Source organism: Orycteropus afer, unplaced genomic scaffold (assembly GCF_000298275.1).
Source record: "Orycteropus afer afer isolate SDZICR_OR568_19922 unplaced genomic scaffold, OryAfe1.0 scaffold00261, whole genome shotgun sequence".
In the NCBI taxonomy this organism is placed as follows: Eukaryota; Metazoa; Chordata; class Mammalia; order Tubulidentata; family Orycteropodidae; genus Orycteropus; species Orycteropus afer.
The window spans coordinates 513,465-530,263 of record NW_006921848.1 but is presented as its reverse complement, the minus strand read 5'-3'; the positions used below and the strand labels follow the sequence as shown (position 1 = coordinate 530,263).

The 16,799-nt window shown below is 53.1% G+C and overlaps 2 protein-coding genes across 2 annotated transcripts; both read left to right on the top strand.

The window, feature by feature from the left end:
- The first annotated feature begins 3,669 nt into the window (after positions 1-3,669).
- On the top strand, positions 3,670-8,724 carry STAC3 (SH3 and cysteine rich domain 3). The gene is made up of 11 exons (XM_007950018.2): positions 3,670-3,735; positions 3,994-4,261; positions 4,511-4,608; positions 4,819-4,891; positions 5,759-5,856; positions 7,381-7,447; positions 7,616-7,665; positions 7,940-8,025; positions 8,188-8,239; positions 8,331-8,468; positions 8,626-8,724. Exons 1-11 carry the CDS (start codon positions 3,670-3,672, stop codon positions 8,722-8,724), a joined length of 1,095 nt encoding a protein of 364 aa, XP_007948209.1.
- A 6,589-nt stretch (positions 8,725-15,313) lies between these two features.
- NDUFA4L2 (NDUFA4 mitochondrial complex associated like 2) lies at positions 15,314-16,799 on the top strand. Its single transcript, XM_007950017.1, has 4 exons — positions 15,314-15,370; positions 15,699-15,787; positions 16,573-16,633; positions 16,743-16,799. The coding sequence occupies exons 1-4, from the start codon at positions 15,314-15,316 to the stop codon at positions 16,797-16,799; spliced, it is 264 nt and encodes an 87-aa protein (XP_007948208.1).

Sequence of the window (16,799 nt, the reverse complement as noted above, 5' to 3'; positions counted from 1 at the left end):
GCAGAGGAGGGGAAGGGACCAGCACAGCAGTGGTGGAGGCAGGGTGGAGGGGGTCAAGGGGCCCAGACAGACCATGGACAGAGGCAGGAAGCAGGGAGACAGATGCTAAACTGGCGCCTAAGGCAGTAGGGACAGGGATGGAAACAGACACCCATGCTGGCACTGGACTCCTCACTCCCCTGCTGTGGTCCATTTTCCCTGGTTAACGCCTCTCTGCCTCCCTCTCTTTCCCATCCTCTTCTATCATTTTTTTATCTCTTCTCCCACCATGAAATTAATTTCTTACATATTTTTTGGCCAGGTAGAATTAGGAGGGTCCCACACTCCTCTATTCTCCTATTTCCTTATCATCCTAAGCTTCCTTTTCTTTTTTGGTCTTTATGAATATATTTATATGGACAGAATTAAGAAAAATGAAATTGATTTCCCCTTCCTCTCATTTACCCCATCTTGTCTCTTCAAACCCCACAGAGTTCAAACTTGGGCCTCCTCCCACCCCCAGAACACTTGTATATTGTTTGTTTGAGGTTCGTGCCGCAGTAACAGACACAGTATTTAATTGCACATACAGATGTTTGCTGGGTATATTCACTGTAAATTTTATTTAATCTGGTTTTTTTTTGTTCGTTTGTTTGTTTAGGGGTTATTTGGGGGGAGGTTAGTTTTGTTTTTAAATATAAAAAAAAAAAATCTTCTGTCACTGGACATCAGTCCCCGTTTTTCTGTTGCCGCCCTGGTGTGGGTGGGGTTGGAGGTCTTGGGTAGGTATAGTCCCACAGCTGCTGGAGGATTCTGATAATGGGTTGGGATGGTTTTCCCTAAACATATGCACACACATCTCCCTAACACTATTCCTTTCCTCCCATCCTTCTACCTGCCCACAATCCTGGTATATGGTTGAGTCTCTAATGGAGCTTTGGTTCTTGGCTCTCCCTGCACAGCTCTGGACCACCGTGTGTCCTTACTAGGAAAATAAGAGACTTGGACTGATGAGGTGACCTCTGAGGTTCCTTCCAGCCTGTTAATTCTGTAATATTCATTTAAGGCCCTCATGGCTGAGCTAGGGGAAGGGAGGGGGTATTAGATCCAGAACTGGGTTGAGATGTTAGCCATATATCCTGTCCCATCTAATCTTCTGAAAATCCTTCAGGGGTGGAGTACTTGGGTCTTTCTTTAATCCTAAAGCCAGAAGATTGGATTCTACAGAAATGGATGCTTCTTTCAATAAAAGCCCCATCAGCTGAACTTGGCAGTGCTGAAATGCTGTGTTATTGAGGTGTGCATCTGAAGAAAGAAAGAAGAACATAAGTCACCTCACCCACAAGATGGAGCCTTTCTATATCTGGGGATTCTCAAAATTAGCACTATTGTTCTGCAGCCATTCAGGCCAGGGCCATTAAACAGCCTGTAGCCTCAGAACCAATAGAACCAACCTATCCTGGTAGCATAGTGGCTAAAGCACTTGACTGCTAACCAGAAGGCTGGCGGTTCAAACCCACCGGCCACTCCTCGGAAGGAAGGTTGGGCAATCCTACTTCCGTAGTGATACTGCCTCGGAAACCCAAGGAGGGGTCGCTATGAGTTGGGGCCGACTCGACGGCACATAACAACAACAACAATCCCTAAGAGAGAGGAAAAGAGCAGTGGGTAGAAATGGCAGGGCACATTGCCCTGGAAATCACTTGGGTGGCAGTATCTCTAGGCAAGCTCCTCTGAAGCTTATCTGACCCTGCTTCCAACCTGATCCTCTATTTCTTACAGATAGAAGAGATAATTCAGCACTAGATTACCACCTATAAATTTTCCTCCTCAGAGATGAGAGTAACTGTTCTTCCAGCCATGTCACAGCCCAAAGGATAGAAAGCTACATCTGTGTGAGATAAGAATGCCAGCTAACTTATTGACTTCCTCAGTTCATACACTTGAGTATCAGAGGAAGGAGATGGAACCAGGGAGTCAAATTGACTTAGCAGTCGTGAGGCATGGCTATCCTACCTCCAAGAGTTTGCAGTTCTCATGGGAAAGGAGACATCATTTACAGATACGTTTAAAACTCTCCGTGTAACATCTGTAACCTCCTGTCCACTGTTAACTAGACCATCCCTACCTGGTTGTCAGACCCTCACTCCCCTAGAGCCTCTCAGATGGGACTCTTAACCTGTCTTTTTCAGCAGCCCTTAAGGTTCTCTTTACTCTGATGACAAAGGTTTTAGAGGAAAAAGGGGAAGATGTCTCTGGAAGCATCTGGAAGGAACAAAGCAGACTACAGATTGTTTTTACCTTACAGAATAGAGCAAGGACTCCTCATGGATAAGAAAGCAGTCCAGGCTAGCTGTTAGGAGAGCTCTAAGGATTCAAGTGATCCTTTCTGCTCCAGTTCTCAGCCTGTTCTTTCCTAAGGGTTTAAAGCTAAGGCTGAGAAGTTGAAGTCTGTAGTACCTGAAGTAGTTGGGGAATGGTAGAATTGGGAAGGTGTTTGGACCTGGGGAAATGGGATGAGGAATCCTGTCAATAATAAGGTAACTTCATCTAAAATCCTCTCACAGTGTGCAGCTTGAATAGAAGCAGTCCCTTGATTCCTGAATTTAGCCAGCGTGGCCTGCTCACCATAGATGAAGTCAAGCAACAGCAGCTCTGGGGGATGGGCGGGGTTAGGGTCCAGCCCTGCCCTAGACCTCCCCGTGTCTAATTTCTCTGTGTCAGCTGTGTTGCTCAGCTGTCCGCTTTACTCCAGCCCTGTCATTTCAGCTCTGACACCAAGGAGAGAGGCTAGGAGGTCTACAAATACCGTCTGGGTAGCCCGTGTGAGTACGGAAGGTACTGGGGGGGCTCAGCCCCCAGGGAAGAGGACCAGTCCTCCCCCAGCACCATCACCAAGCCCCCAGGGGATCCCTCTTTCCTCCCCAGACTGTGGACTGGCTTAGGGAATCCCACACGTAAGTTGCCTCTTCATCTTCTTTACATTTCCAGAACTGCTCACCCCAGTTTCCCAGTCCTTAGTCTAGTCGCTTCTTCATTTCTCCCGTCTATGAGTAGTTTGTGAGGAATTAGTATTATTCTACTCCAGCACTAGAGCTAGGATTGGCGGGGTGGCTGGGGTGGGGTCAGGGGAATGGAATAGTAAGGGAAGGAAAGGCTCATATGACTCTGAAAACTTAAAATAGCTAAGGCCTAAGGCAGGCTGGGATGGAACTAGGCAAGCGGCCCCCAGGGCTCAAAAAGGAGGTAGAGGATAGTGTCCCCAGCCCATCTCTCTGTGCATGTAGGTGGATATACACCTTAAACCTCTTAAGGGGGTCTAGGAAGGCATGCCTCATCTCTACTGCCCACAGCCTCCCAGGAAAACAAAGTGCCTGTTTGGAAAATCCCCAAACCGTACAGCCTTGAACACTGTTAGGGCTATGAACTAAGGCCCCTGCGCCCTTTTGCCTCTCAAGGTGGAAGGATGGGTATTGGTTTCAGCTGGGAAGTTCCTGAGTTTGCCTGGCTTTTCTCTGGATCTCCATGGAGTGTTTTTATTCATAAGCCCTGTGAAAAGATCTCTTGTTTAACCAAATTTTTCCCAAGGCCTTCCCTTCAAGGACCACCCTGCTTGCAAGGGACAGGAATAAGGGAGGGAAGAGTGGAAGTCAAGGATTAGATTTCATAGTGGGTCCAACCTCTTGCAGGATGACTGAAAAGGAGGTGCTGGAGCCTCCTAAGCCCTCCTTTCCGGCAGAGACTCGGCAAAGTGGGGTGAGTCTGGGCCTCTGACCATTGAGTGTGGGGAACTGGGAAGCCATGACAGCCCTTGAAGAAAAATACCTGAACTGATTTCACTTGTGTGTGATGCATTTATTTTTAGAATGCCAGCAAGTACCTGCAGCCCCCAGTACTCCATAATCCTAGGGCATGGGTACTAGAAAAACACCCAATTAGCTTTAGCCTCACTCTAAAGAAGGTGACAGTTACTTTAACATTGGATTTCCTTCACTCCCTCCTTCCTCCCTTCAGCTACAGCGTCTGAAGCAGTTGTTCAGGAAGGGGTCTACAGGGACAAAGGAGATGGAGCTGCCCCAAGAGCCCCAGGCCAATGGGGAGGCAGTGGGAGCTGGGAGTGGGCCCATCTACTACATCTATGAGGAAGAGGAGGAGGAGGAGGAAGAGGAGGAGGAGCCACCCCCAGAACCACCTAAGCTTGTCAATGATAAGCCCCACAAATTCAAGGATCATTTCTTCAAGAAACCCAAGTTCTGTGATGTCTGTGCTCGGATGATTGTGCGTGAGTCATGAAGGGAAGTGGAGAGAAAGTGATGTCAAAGGCCGAGGGAATGGGAAAAAGAGTTTAGGAGATAGATATTTGTATAGTAGACAGCCTGTGCCAGTATGTGGCTTTAGGAAAATACTGTTAGAGACTGGGAGTGTGTAAAGTCCCAGACAGAAAAGGAACCCTAAGAGCTAAAGTAGCAGCAGTGATGCAAATGGGCAGGGAAATCAGGAACCTCACCCAGATGTTCTCCCCTCTCCCAAGTCAACAACAAATTTGGGCTTCGCTGTAAGAACTGCAAAACCAACATCCATGAGCATTGCCAGTCCTATGTGGAGATGCAGAGGTGCTTTGGCAAGATCGTGAGTAGGCGCTGGGGAGAAAGGAGACAGAAGGGAGGGAGCATGTTGCCAGCCAACCCTTGCCACCTCCTTGAGTCACCTCATTCATTGTCTGCTTTTTCTTTCTCAGCCCATGTCTTACTCTAAGAAGGGGTAAACACACACTGGGAGAAATGGGACTGTGGGTCCTACGTTGCTATCTCTAATGCTCCCTCCCATCCCATCCTACAGCCCCCTGGTTTCCGTCGGGCCTATAGCTCCCCACTCTACAGCAACCAGCAGTACGCTTGTGTCACAGATGTCTGTAAGTGCCTTGTATGGGACCTGAGAGAATAGGCAAACCTGAAGGTTGTTTCAGTACCATCTCTAGTTTTAGGAGCCAAATTCCAAAACAGGTTCTGTTTCCCATTGTTCTCTCTCAGCCTAGTATTCTGAGCCATCTTGGATACAGCCAATATTATTTCCCCTGTTTTATAGCTGAAGATGATGAGACTTAGCTAGGGCCACACACACATAAGGAGAGACACAGCCAAAACTGAAATCTAAGCTGCTTGGTTTAAAAATCTGTGCTCTTCTTATGTAGAACCATTTCTAAGCAAGAGCAAGGATTCTAGACTGTTCTCATCCTTGTTCAGAATCATGCCAGATTCAGGGCCAGACCAAGGGCCAGATAGATTCATAACAGCAACCTATGAAAACTTATTCATTGACAGTTTGCTCAGCATTTATCTGGAGTAGAGGCTGAACTCTGTGAGAACCATAGGTGAAAAAGAAAAAGCCATTGATAACACTCCAGCTTGCATATGTCACTAAGCAAAACAAAAGCCAGCTGTTAAAGGACCCACTCTCTTTCGAGGACAATAGTGATTATTTGAGCATGCCCCAACTTCCAAGCAATTTACCAAAGTTGACAACTTCTGTAATGCTCTGCTTGGAAGGAATTCTGGTAAAAAGAATTTTTCCCATTACATTTCCAGAGATGTGTTTAGAGACTTTATAGATTGGTGTGCCAGGTATTGCCCATCTAACCCTTCCCTAATCCTCCTCTGCTGCCCCATGGGTATCTAGCTACCCAGTCTCACCTCTCATTTCCTTAAGCGGCCTCTTTCCTCCAAGCCTTTCTTGGCCTCCACAGTAATATCTTCCTTTTTTCTCTTTCCATTCCCACTAGCTGCTGCTAATCGCAGTGACCCTGTGTTTGAAACCCTGCGTACTGGGGTGATCATGGCAAACAAGGAACGGAAGAAGGGACAGGCAGATAAGAAAAATGTGAGAGCACTGTACCTTCCCCCTGAGGTTCCTCACTAAGACCACATGGAGTACGTCATGCCCCACCTCTAGAAAGCTGACAGAAGTTGTGGATCCTCTTCCCCTAATACTGCATATAACCCAACAAATTCTTGTGTGCAAGTTGAGTTTTGGGGCCAGTTGTAGTTCACTGTGGGCCTCAGGTTAAGAACTCCTGCCATGGAGTACTTTTTCCCCCAGGATCTCCCTTCTGAATTTTTCAGATTAACCACTATAACTACCTGAAGGGTAGGCCTTGGGCCTGTGGCATTGCTGGATGATAGAAAAGAGCTGAGTTTTTGGATTTCGGGGGAGAGAATATGTCACACCAAGTAATCAGAGAATTTTAGACCTGTGCAGGGAACCATGAAGGTCATTCATCTTATAGATGAGGAAACTGAGGCACAAAACTAGTGGCAAAGGCTAACCTCATTTCCTTTTGTAATAGGGACAATAAGTTGGTGGTGTCATAGACTTAGTGTGTATCAGTACCAGTTCAGCAGAGACTAACAAGAGTATCTTTATATCTTCTTTGTGGATAGCCAGGATGAACTAATATGGATGATGATTAGTTCGATGGTTTCCTATAACTTGATTAAATGATAATACCCAAAGGGTCCTGGTCCTTTAGGGAATGTCCAGCTAGAGGGAGATTTCTGATGCCTTATAACATGATTTGGTTCTTGATCCTTACCTATGAAGATATTTTTCTAACTGACACACATATTAAGTGGTAGATTAATTTTGTAGGAACTAGAAAACTAGGAGAGGAAACTTACACACAGTAATATACTAAAAAAAATTTATTGGCTAGAAGAATAGGCCAAAACAAATAATAGGAAATTTTGTAAGGAGAAATGATCTGTTCTTGGCTTCACCCCCCCCAAAAAAAAAAAAAAATCAACTGCATAAGAACACAATTAGAAATCTGGCCTCAAAGTGGTTGGTATGGAGATTGACAGAAGATAAGGGGATTTTTGTGGTGTGAACGATACCTTATTAAGCACTAGCAGTGTGATTTGGCTGCTTCTAGAAGGGCCAGCACACTCTTGGGGTTCTTTTCTCCTAAGGGAATTATAAAATCTGTGCTTTCCATTTTTCTGTTACACTCTATAGAGTATTTCTAAGGGTAGACTATATAGTGAAGGATCTGGACTCTGGATCACAGGGGGTGATTTGAAGGGTCATAACATCTGTTCTCAGATCTTTAAAGAGACTATATTTTATGTTGCTCTAGAGGTCACACCAGAACCAATAAATACAAGTTACAGGGCAACTGACATAGGCTTAATGTAGGGAATTGCCCCAAAATTACATGAGGTTGCCTTGTAAGGTGAGCTCCTTGTCATTAGCCACATTCAAGCACAATGTGAGTCACCCACCAACCAGGATGTTGAAGTAGGTATTTCTTCCAAGGCTCTTTCCAACCCTGATACCATATTCTGTAGTTCTGTGGCTTGACTGGTTCCCAAGACCCTATCTCCCTAACTCTGGTGCCCCCTCCAGCCTCTAGCAGCCATGATGGAGGAGGAACCAGAGTCTGCCAGACCAGAGGAAGGAAAACCCCAGGCTGGTGAGTGTCACCCATCTCTATCTATAGAAGTGGAGTAGGGTCAGGGGCTCACTTATGGTATGGGATGGAGGGGCAAAGGGCAGGCCAATTGTGGAAATGAAAGAGAATAAGAGGATGAGGGCTGCCTTCTAGAAGCCAGAAACAATGTGTTGGTGTTTCCCATCCCAGGAAACACTGAAGAGGATAAGAAGGCTGAAAAGAAGACACCTGATGACAAAGTGAGAATGCTTCCTCTCTGCAAAGACCCCAGCATGCCCCCTAACGCAGATCTGATACTGCTGAGGACCTCAGCAGAAGCTCACACTTACCCCTTGGGTTCCCAACACCCTTAACTTGCCCTCTGCAGCACACAGACACTGTAACTCCTCTCAGTTCAGGGACCTGGAAGAGAATTAGAATGGAATGTGTCTGGAAAATGCTCCTGTCTTGGACTCCCACCCCTCAGTGTGGGGCAGAGGAGCTCTGCGACTCATCATCTCCTCTCACCCTTAGCACAAGCAGCCTGGTTTCCAGCAGTCTCACTACTTTGTGGCTCTTTATCGCTTCAAAGCTCTGGAGAAGGATGATCTGGATTTCCCGTGAGAGGCTTTGAGAGGAGGGGGGTTCTGGGAAGGGGAGAGGGCAGATTAGGCTTCCTATGGAAAAGGGGGCTCTGGGCTTTGAGCCTGTTGGGGCTGGAGCCAGGACCAGGAATGTGAATGAGCCCCCTAAATCTCACAGGCCATCCCCTCCTCTCGCAGGCCTGGAGAGAAGATCACAGTCATTGATGACTCCAATGAGGAGTGGTGGCGGGTAAGAAGTGGATGGGGCTAGGGTAGGACTAGTGTTGAGTACTTAGAATCTAGTCACTTGAGAGATTGATCCTCACTACCATCTCCCCTAGGGGAAAATCGGGGAGAAGGTGGGATTTTTTCCTCCTAACTTCATCATTCGGGTCCGAGCTGGAGAGCGCGTGCACCGTGTAACACGATCCTTTGTGGGGAACCGCGAGATAGGGCAGATCACTCTCAAGAAGGACCAGGTTGGTGCCCCAACCCATCTCCAAATCTGAATTGCTCCACACTTCTTGGAGATTTAACCCATTAATGACACTAAAATGGGCCTCCATAACCCTTGACTACCCTACTCCTACTTTTTCCCCCTCGATACCTCTTCTCCTACTCCCTTTAATCCCCCAGATCGTGGTGCAAAAAGGAGAGGAAGCTGGTGGCTACGTCAAAGTCTACACCGGCCGCAAGGTGGGGCTGTTTCCCACCGACTTTTTGGAGGAGATTTAGGGGTGCGGGCGCCTGCTGGCGAGGCATACCTATTCCCCCCTCTGGGCGGGCCCAGCGGAGGTTGGGGAGGAAAGGGGCGGGGGTCACTGGACTGCTGGAGAGGGGAAGGGGGTGGGAAGGCCCGTCAGAACCTGACGGGGCTTCTGGGAAGGAACTGGTTCCCGCCCCCTATACCTGGTGCCCAGAGCAGCCAGCACCCGCCACCCGCACCCCCTTGAGCAACAGCATGCTAAAGCTGAAGAAGGACGTGTCTCCACTAGGAAGCGCCTGGGGAGAGGCGAACCGTCGATGTCCATTTATTAAAGTTTTGACAAAAGTTAACAAAAGTTTGATCTTTACCTGAGGGTGGTGGGGTGGCGAATGCAGTCCAGGAACCCACCACAGTGCTATCGGGTAACCCGAAACCCACCTCGGCTGAGGGTACTGGGAGGTGGGGATACACGTGCGTCCCCCTGGTGAAGCCTCAGGTCAGTACAAGCAGGGTAACGGGACTGAAATTACCGCCCCTGCGCCCTTTTGCGACTATAGGAGCCGAATCCGGTAGTGGAGCTGTGGTTCAGCTGCGGGCTGCCCATTCGGTTTCGGAACCTGGCTCAGCGCCTATTTGGGCCGCCAGGGGGCGATGCAAGATTTTGGTTGGAGAGCGAGGGACCTAGGGGGAGAGAACCAGAGACAAGCCCGAGACCCTAGGCCTGGGAGGAGGTGGGGTGCGTGCCGTCTCCATGGCAACACTTCCTCAAGTCCTCGGGGAACCGAGAGAGCGAGGCTAGGTGGGTATAACCCCTCCCGTACCGCCCCCCTCCCCAGTCCTTTCCGACAGGTATAGAGTGAGAGGGCGCGGGGCAGGCAGCTTCCCGGCTCTCACGTAGGCCCCCCTGCGGCGCGTCGTATGCAAATGTTATTGTTTGCATATGTAAATATGCAAATACGTCGGCCCTGGTCAGGGCGGCAGGTGGCGGAGAGCGGGGAAGTGTAGGGAAGGGAGCAGTAGGAGACGAGGAGTTTGGGGACCTGGGAGCGGACCAGTGAGAGGCAGCCTGGGGTGGTCGCTGGAGTGAGGCAGGCGGAGATTCTTGAGCTTGATGGCGGGTGGGGGAGGGTCGGCGTGGCCAGCCGGGAGCTCTTCTGCCGCTTGTCTGCCAGGCCTGAGGTTGGCACCGCCTAGCAAGGTTGGCAGCGGGAGCCCGGGCACCATCTGCTGCTGGAGGGGGTAGGGCAGAGAGGCTCAGCTGGGCTGGGAAGAAGGGGGCCTGGGACGGACGCGCCCCTTTTCCTGCCAGAAGGCTGAATGGAGGGGGTAGGGAAGCACAGAAGACTAGCTGCTGAACTGGGTTTCCGGGCTCCTGTTCCCATTGCCCTTGTCCGTCCCAGACGCCTGGGGGCGGCGCAGGGGTCGTAAAGGAAGACTCAGGTAGACCACCTTTAATCAAACTTAAACTGGAATAGGAGCAGTTCCCTTAATCACGCAAAAATCAGCCTCTTGTCCCCACCCCACCTCGCGGCCCTGCCTACCATGAGAGACGCAGGGAAGGCCCACATCACCTCTCTTCATCTAACGGTTTGAGGTACTCAAAACAGGAGCCCCCCGAGATTCTCGAGAGAGCCCCCCATAATGCTGAAACAAAACCAATTTACTGGCTCATTGGGCAGCAGTGCTGGTGGGGGGTGCCAGAGAAGCAGGGAGAGAGCGGCTGTTCCCCTACACTCGGGGGGCGCCCCGCTTCCCCGCCTCGCGGAGCCGGCAGCTGTCCCTAATTAGAGCGGCGGTTTAATTGGATTTATCAGCAGTTAATAGGAAATTAAGCAAAGGGCCCGAGAGAGGGGGGCTGGAGGAGCGGGGAGGCGGACTGCACTGAGCTTAAAGAAGGGGTGCTGGGGTGGGGGTTGGGGACTTCAGGTTCAGTGTCTTGATCAATCCCCATAGTCACGCCTTGTCCCTGGTACCCACTCACCAGTTAAGCCCTGGTCCACGAGTCAGAGAGCAGGCCCCAGGAGAGGACGATGGGCTAGACAGCGACCCTGTGTGAGCCCCCAGTGCTCCCACTCCATCGAGCGGCCGCTTGGGTGATGGATGATGCTGCCGCAAGCGGCAAAGGTCATAAGTCTGTGCCAAGGAGCGGACTGAATTGAAAACAGAGCCGAGGAGTGACTGGGGTGGCAGAGCCCAAGGCACAACTCCCACCCCAATCCTCACCACTTCATCTTTCACTCTTTTTCCTTCACTCTTCTTGTTGTTATGTGCCGACTCATAGCAATCCCTCTGGGTTTCCAAGGCAGTATCAATACGCAAGTAGATTGCCCAACCTGCCTTCCGAGGAGTGGCTGGTGGATTTGAACCGCCAGCCTTCTGGTTAGCAGTCAAATGCCTGGGGCACTACGCCACCGGAGCACTCTTAGCAAACAAACAAACAAACAAAAAACCTGCCCCTTGAAGTCGGAATATTGGACAAGGAAGGAAAGCGAGGGGCCCACAGTGTGCTTTCTTCAACCCAAGCCTCCTGGCCCATGTAGGGAATCCTAGGAGTCTCCCAGTACAGCCACCAATGTCCCCCTATGGCTCCTGCGTTTACATCGGAACTGCTCTGGCCAGGTGCGATGCACTGGGTCGGCCCAAGGCCCGCCCTGGCTGCCCTAGTGGCTGGGTAAAGAAGCTCGCAGGCTGAGCCCCAGTCAAGCGGAGTCCCGCAGGAGGAGTGGAGTCCAGTGAGTCCACAGCCTCAGGCGCCTCCTGTCACCACGACCTCATTATACACTGCTTGGCTAAGGAGGCCTGCTCGCGGGACCTCAGCGACCTCGCTGCCACACTCCAGCCCTGCCAGACACAGGCGGCAGCTCCTGCATATGCGTGGGTTCGAGCTGAGTGTGTGGGAGGGCTATAGTCTGGGTTTCTGGCGGTTGTCCGCTTTGCTCCTGTGTGTGTATCCCCGGGAGTGTGAGGTGTATTTATATGAGTCCCAGGTGTGGGGTCAGTGCCTGTATCTGTGTCACTGCGTCCGAATCTGTTAGGTTTGTCCGTGCCCTGCTCACCCCACCCCACCCCTAATCATTTCTGTCTGTACCCCTGGGTGTCTCGTCTGGGTGTGCATATGTTCTTTGGCGTGTCTGTGCCTCTCTGCGCCTTGGTGTGTCCACGTGTGGGCATTTCCGTGGATCTGCAGGGTTGTGTGCGTGAGAGAGAAAGACAGGGAATCAGGAGGAGCCGCTGGTGTGTGTTGCTCTGGCGTCTCCGCCTGCAGGTGCGTGTGTCTCGGTGACAGTGCGTGGGCGTGTGCCTGGGTGTGAGCCGCGCAGTAGCGTGTACCCAAATGACAGTGTGACGCGCGCGCGCGTGTGTGTCTGTGCGTGTGTGCTTGGGTGCGTCTCCGTCCTCACCACCCCCTCCTCTCCCCATTTTTATTCCTCTCTCCTCTCCCGGCCGGCCGACTCGGCTCCGCCGCCCGCATCATCTCCATCCATTATTGAAGAAACAGCCGCGTCCGCTCCAATCACATCAACACCCTCGGCACCCCCACACACACACCGCTCGCTCAGCGGCCCCTCGGGTGCTGGGAAGGGGGGGAAGCCACGGCGCAGCGGGGCGCCAGGTGGGGACATGCTCATGACCCTGTGCCCCGAGCTGGCCCAGGCGCCGGGACTCCTGGGTCCCGGGTGGAGAGCGCTTTGCATAAAACAGATGGCGCGGGCGTCTTTGTCTCGCTCGCTCGCCGCGCGGCTCCCGGCTCCGCGGCTGTCTGGCTGATGCAATCATGATCATCTCGGAGCCTCGGGACCCAGCGCCCTTAATAGCTGCAGAGGGGGGTCAGGCGCCCCGGGGCTCCCGAACAGATGCTGGGCACTGTATCTTCTCTCCCGGGTGCCCCTCCCCGCCCCATAGCTGCAGCGGGAAGACGGAGGCCGTGCCGAGGTGACGGACATGTGGAGGTGAAACGGGATGGGACCCCGAAGTGTCACCAGGCAGTCCCGTTGGACTTCTGCAGCCCCCAGGGGCAGCAAGCCAGAGAATAGAAATGGAGCTAAAGAGAACAGGTCTTTGTAAAGAGACACCGGGAGGTAGAGAAAGATGCCGAGGGAAGGACAGAGACCCAAGCAGACAAACAGACGCGGAGGGATGAAGCCAGGTGGAGAGCTGCAGAGAGACAGAGACAGCCAGAAGAAGGAACAGAGGGACTCAGAGAGAGACATTCAGACAAGGCCTGAAGAAGAAAGTAGCAGGAAAGAAGAGTAGTCAGAAGCCATGGCAAACATGGGAAGAGAGCGGAGGGCTTCTTGGTCGGGGCAGCACTACCCCAGTGCACAGATGGAGCCTCGGCGAGTGGGGGGGGGCACTTCAGCTTTCCCTCTTCGCCCCCAGGACGCACCTCCCACCAGAAGAGCTTAGGCTGTGGGACTTGGTGGCGGCTGGAGTGCTGGGTTGGCTGGCTGGGCGTGGACAGACAAGCCGGGCACGGGCTCCCACCAGAATGCTACGGGGCGGGGCGCAGAGTCGGCGCTTCCCAGCAGGGGACGCCCAATGCTTCCCCAGAGGGGTTGGGAGCCGCTCGACCTCCAGGGGGCACCCGCCACCACAGCGCCTGCGGCGCCGAGTCGTGTTTAATATGTGGAGTGGCCCCCGCGCCAATTATTGTCCTGGTGGTGTATAGCGTTCATTAGGCGCTACAGTCCGGTCCCGGTGGGACCCACACCGCCCCTAGTCGCGCCTAATCCGCGGCTAATGACTCTTGCAGTCCCTCACCCGGCTTGGCCAGCCAGCGTGGCCTGAGTGGGAAAGTGCGAGGATGAGGCGGAGTAGGATCTAGAACCCAAGGAGTTCCGAGTCCCTGCCTGGCTGCCTGGCCCCAAAGTGCAAGATCCAGAGATGGGAGAGGCTTGGAAATATGGTCAGAACCAGAGAGAGGTCAGAGACAGGAACCAGAAGCAAGTAAACGTGTCAAGAAGTCGTTTGGAGGCTAGCGCAGGAAAGATGCAACGAGGAGCTTGGGGAACTGGGGCAGAGGGCCCAAGACAGAACAAACAGCAGCTGCTACAGAAAGAAGCAGGACCTGGAGAGTCCAGGGTGCGCCAGGCCTAGGTCACCTGAACACAGAAGAAAGGGCACAGAGGGCAGAACAGGGGCCAAGCGTCCCTCCCGGTGTCTTGGTGCCCCAGCTGAACCTCACAGAGCCAGCTGTGCAGCCCAGCTGTGCGCTGCTCAAACTCTAGCTCAAGGATTGATTTTTGGTCCCACAAAGACTGGAGGGTTGCAGGGTGCAGGTGACAGGACGCCCCATCTCTGGTCAGGCCCTGGAGGTGCGGGTGCTCTGGGAGGATCGGGCTCGGGCTCCACACCGCTGTGGTGCTGACATCCCGTCAACCCTCCTCCCCCGCCCCACACACACACCGCCGTGAGTCTCTGTCTCTTTGTTCTTGCCTTGTCTCTGACACTTTATCTCATTATCCGCCTGAGGGAGGCGGAGAGCCCAGGACCCTGCAGCCTAATTACAGCCGCGCTTGTCAGCCAGAGAAGAGGAGGGGGCCGCTCCCAGGAAGCATCCCCTGCCTTCCTGGACCTAGCAGCAGAGGCATAGCTAGCCCCTGCCCCCGCAAAGGGTGAAGTGGGGAAGCCTGGCAAGGTCCCGGCAGCGGTCTGGTGAGGGCTAGTGTGGGAGTGGAGAGAGGCTGTTAAGGTTCATTCCTACATACCTAGGACTTCAATTCCCTAAAGTCGGGGGTGGTGAGCCTTCCCACTCTGGCAACATAGCATACACCTGAGCTGGCTGCACACCAGAGGCAGCCTCTTCGCAGTTGCCTCTGTTTTGTTTTCTTTCCTCCTCTTCTTTTCTATCTTTCCTTCACTCTCTCTCACTCCATTCTCTTCCTCTTCCCTCACAGCCAGAGGCAGAGGGCAGCCTCCTTGAGTGGCTTCACCTTCACCCTTACTGGAGATAAGCAGGACGAGAGCAAGTCTCTCAAACCCCAAAACTACGCACCAACTGACTGACTCTGTCCTTAGCTAGGTTCACAATTCGCCCCAGGCTCCTCAGGCCTGGAACCACAGTTCCAGGACAATCTCAGCTCAGATAAACCATCGAAGACAAGAGAAACTGAGGCAGCTTAGTGCCATCAGTCAGTCTGTCCCAGTCTTCCTCCCACTCCACTCCAGGCAGGACCAGGGCTTCCAGGACCTGCTAGCTCCAGCGTGACTATAGGAGTATTAGGGAAGTGCTGCAGGTGCTTTCCTGGCCCCTGGTCCCACCTATGAACACACTACGCATGTGCCCTCTGCTGAACAGTCTATACTTGGATCCCCCTCAGTCTCTGGGTCCTTCACCTCAGACCCTAAAGTCTCAGGTATAGTGGTGTCCTGGGGTTCAGGGTGCAGACATCTAGGGGAGAGAGTCTAGAACAGGAACTTCTCCTTGCCCCAATAATTCCCCTCCCTGCTTTGGGTCTGGGAGAAATAGAGCTGGAATGGGTGCGGTGCATCTCAATTGGTAGGCCTTGGCTGGGCCAGACTGGGCTGGGCTGGACTGACCCCTCCCCAATGGGGCGGGACCCCGGGAGGACCAAGAAAGCAGAGCCTCTGGAGAGGACCAGACAGTCAGGAGAAGATATGGCAGGAACCAGTCTGGGGTCTCGCCTTTACCGACAGATCAAGAGAAATCCAGGCGTGAGTTCTGTCCCCACAGCTCCTGATTCTAACTCCTCTCTTGTCTCCCAAATCCCCTGGTGTCCCGCCTCTAGCTCAGTTCCCCCAACGCTCCTAATTTTCCCTCAAGGTGTCCCCACCCCATCCGTACAACGTACCCAATGTCCCACAAATCTACCTGGGACAGGCGCGCTGTGGGGTGAAGGAGACCACGGTGTGGGGGTCGTGGTTTATGAGTCTCCAAGTGCTTTGCCAGAAAGGAGGGTGTGCCAGACCAGGAGGCTGGAAAAGGGCCCGTGGGAACCGCGGGGAAGAAGCTGACCCTGAAAGTGCTTTCCCCTCTCCACAGCTCATCCCCATGATCGGCTTCATCGGCCTGGGCATGGGCAGCGCTGCGCTCTACTTGCTGCGACTCGCCTTGCGCAGCCCCGACGTCTGGTAAAGGCCGGGCTGGGGGCGCAAGCAGGGGTGCTAGGGTAGGGCATGATGGAACTAGACCTCTCAGGGACAGTGGGAATGAGTGACCCTAGCGGGGATCCGCAGGCTGCACGGTCTCAGAGCTGGAGCCGGCTCCCAACACGGAGACCCCACCTCCTTCTGGCCCAGCCGGCCGCTCAGTCCTGCGTGTCTCACAACTGGACCCGCTCCGGGCGGCGGAGTCCGCGCCGCTCCCGGCCAGGTTGCCATAGCGACGTCGCTCTGCCCACCCCGGGCCTTTGGGTTCCGCTATTTCTGCGCTGGAGCGCCGGGTGTGGCCGGGTGAGCTGCTGGGGCCCCCTGCAGGGGCCCGAGGTGGCACTCTAGGGGTCGAGATGGTGCGCGGAGACTCCACGCCGGGCTGAGGTGGGAGGTGGGGTCCTCTGGCCCGTGTGTCAGGCTTCCCCTGGCGTTAACGAGGCAAATCACTGAAAACCTAGACCCTCAGGATCTCGGTCAGGTTCCCATGGCCTCGCTCTGCAGGACTAAGCTAGGATGGTGGGGAGCGGGCAGGTGTGCCCCTGGGTTATCAGCCTATCACCTGGCCCAATGCTGCCAATGGTGACAGGCTTCTGTCTCTCTTGTCAGCACCCACTAATGTGAACCTCGTAGGTTTCTGCGAAATGGGCCCCCTAGGGTAGGTGATGTGGGAGGAAGAGTACCTTCACTGGATTTGACGGTGACATTAGGCTCCAGAATCCAGGACCCCAGCGAGAAGACCCTAACCCTCCCCCTCCCGCTTACAGCTGGGACCGAAAGAACAACCCAGAGCCCTGGAACCGTCTGAGCCCCAACGACCAATACAAGGTACTTCCTGGTGTCTCCAGCCTTGCACTCTCATATGCTTATGTGTTGATGCCAGGACCCACCCTGGGCACAGAGAAACCTTTGGCACCCCATTTCTTTTTCTTTCTAGTTCTTGGCAGTTTCAACGGACTATAAGAAGCTGAAGAAAGACAGGCCAGATTTCTAA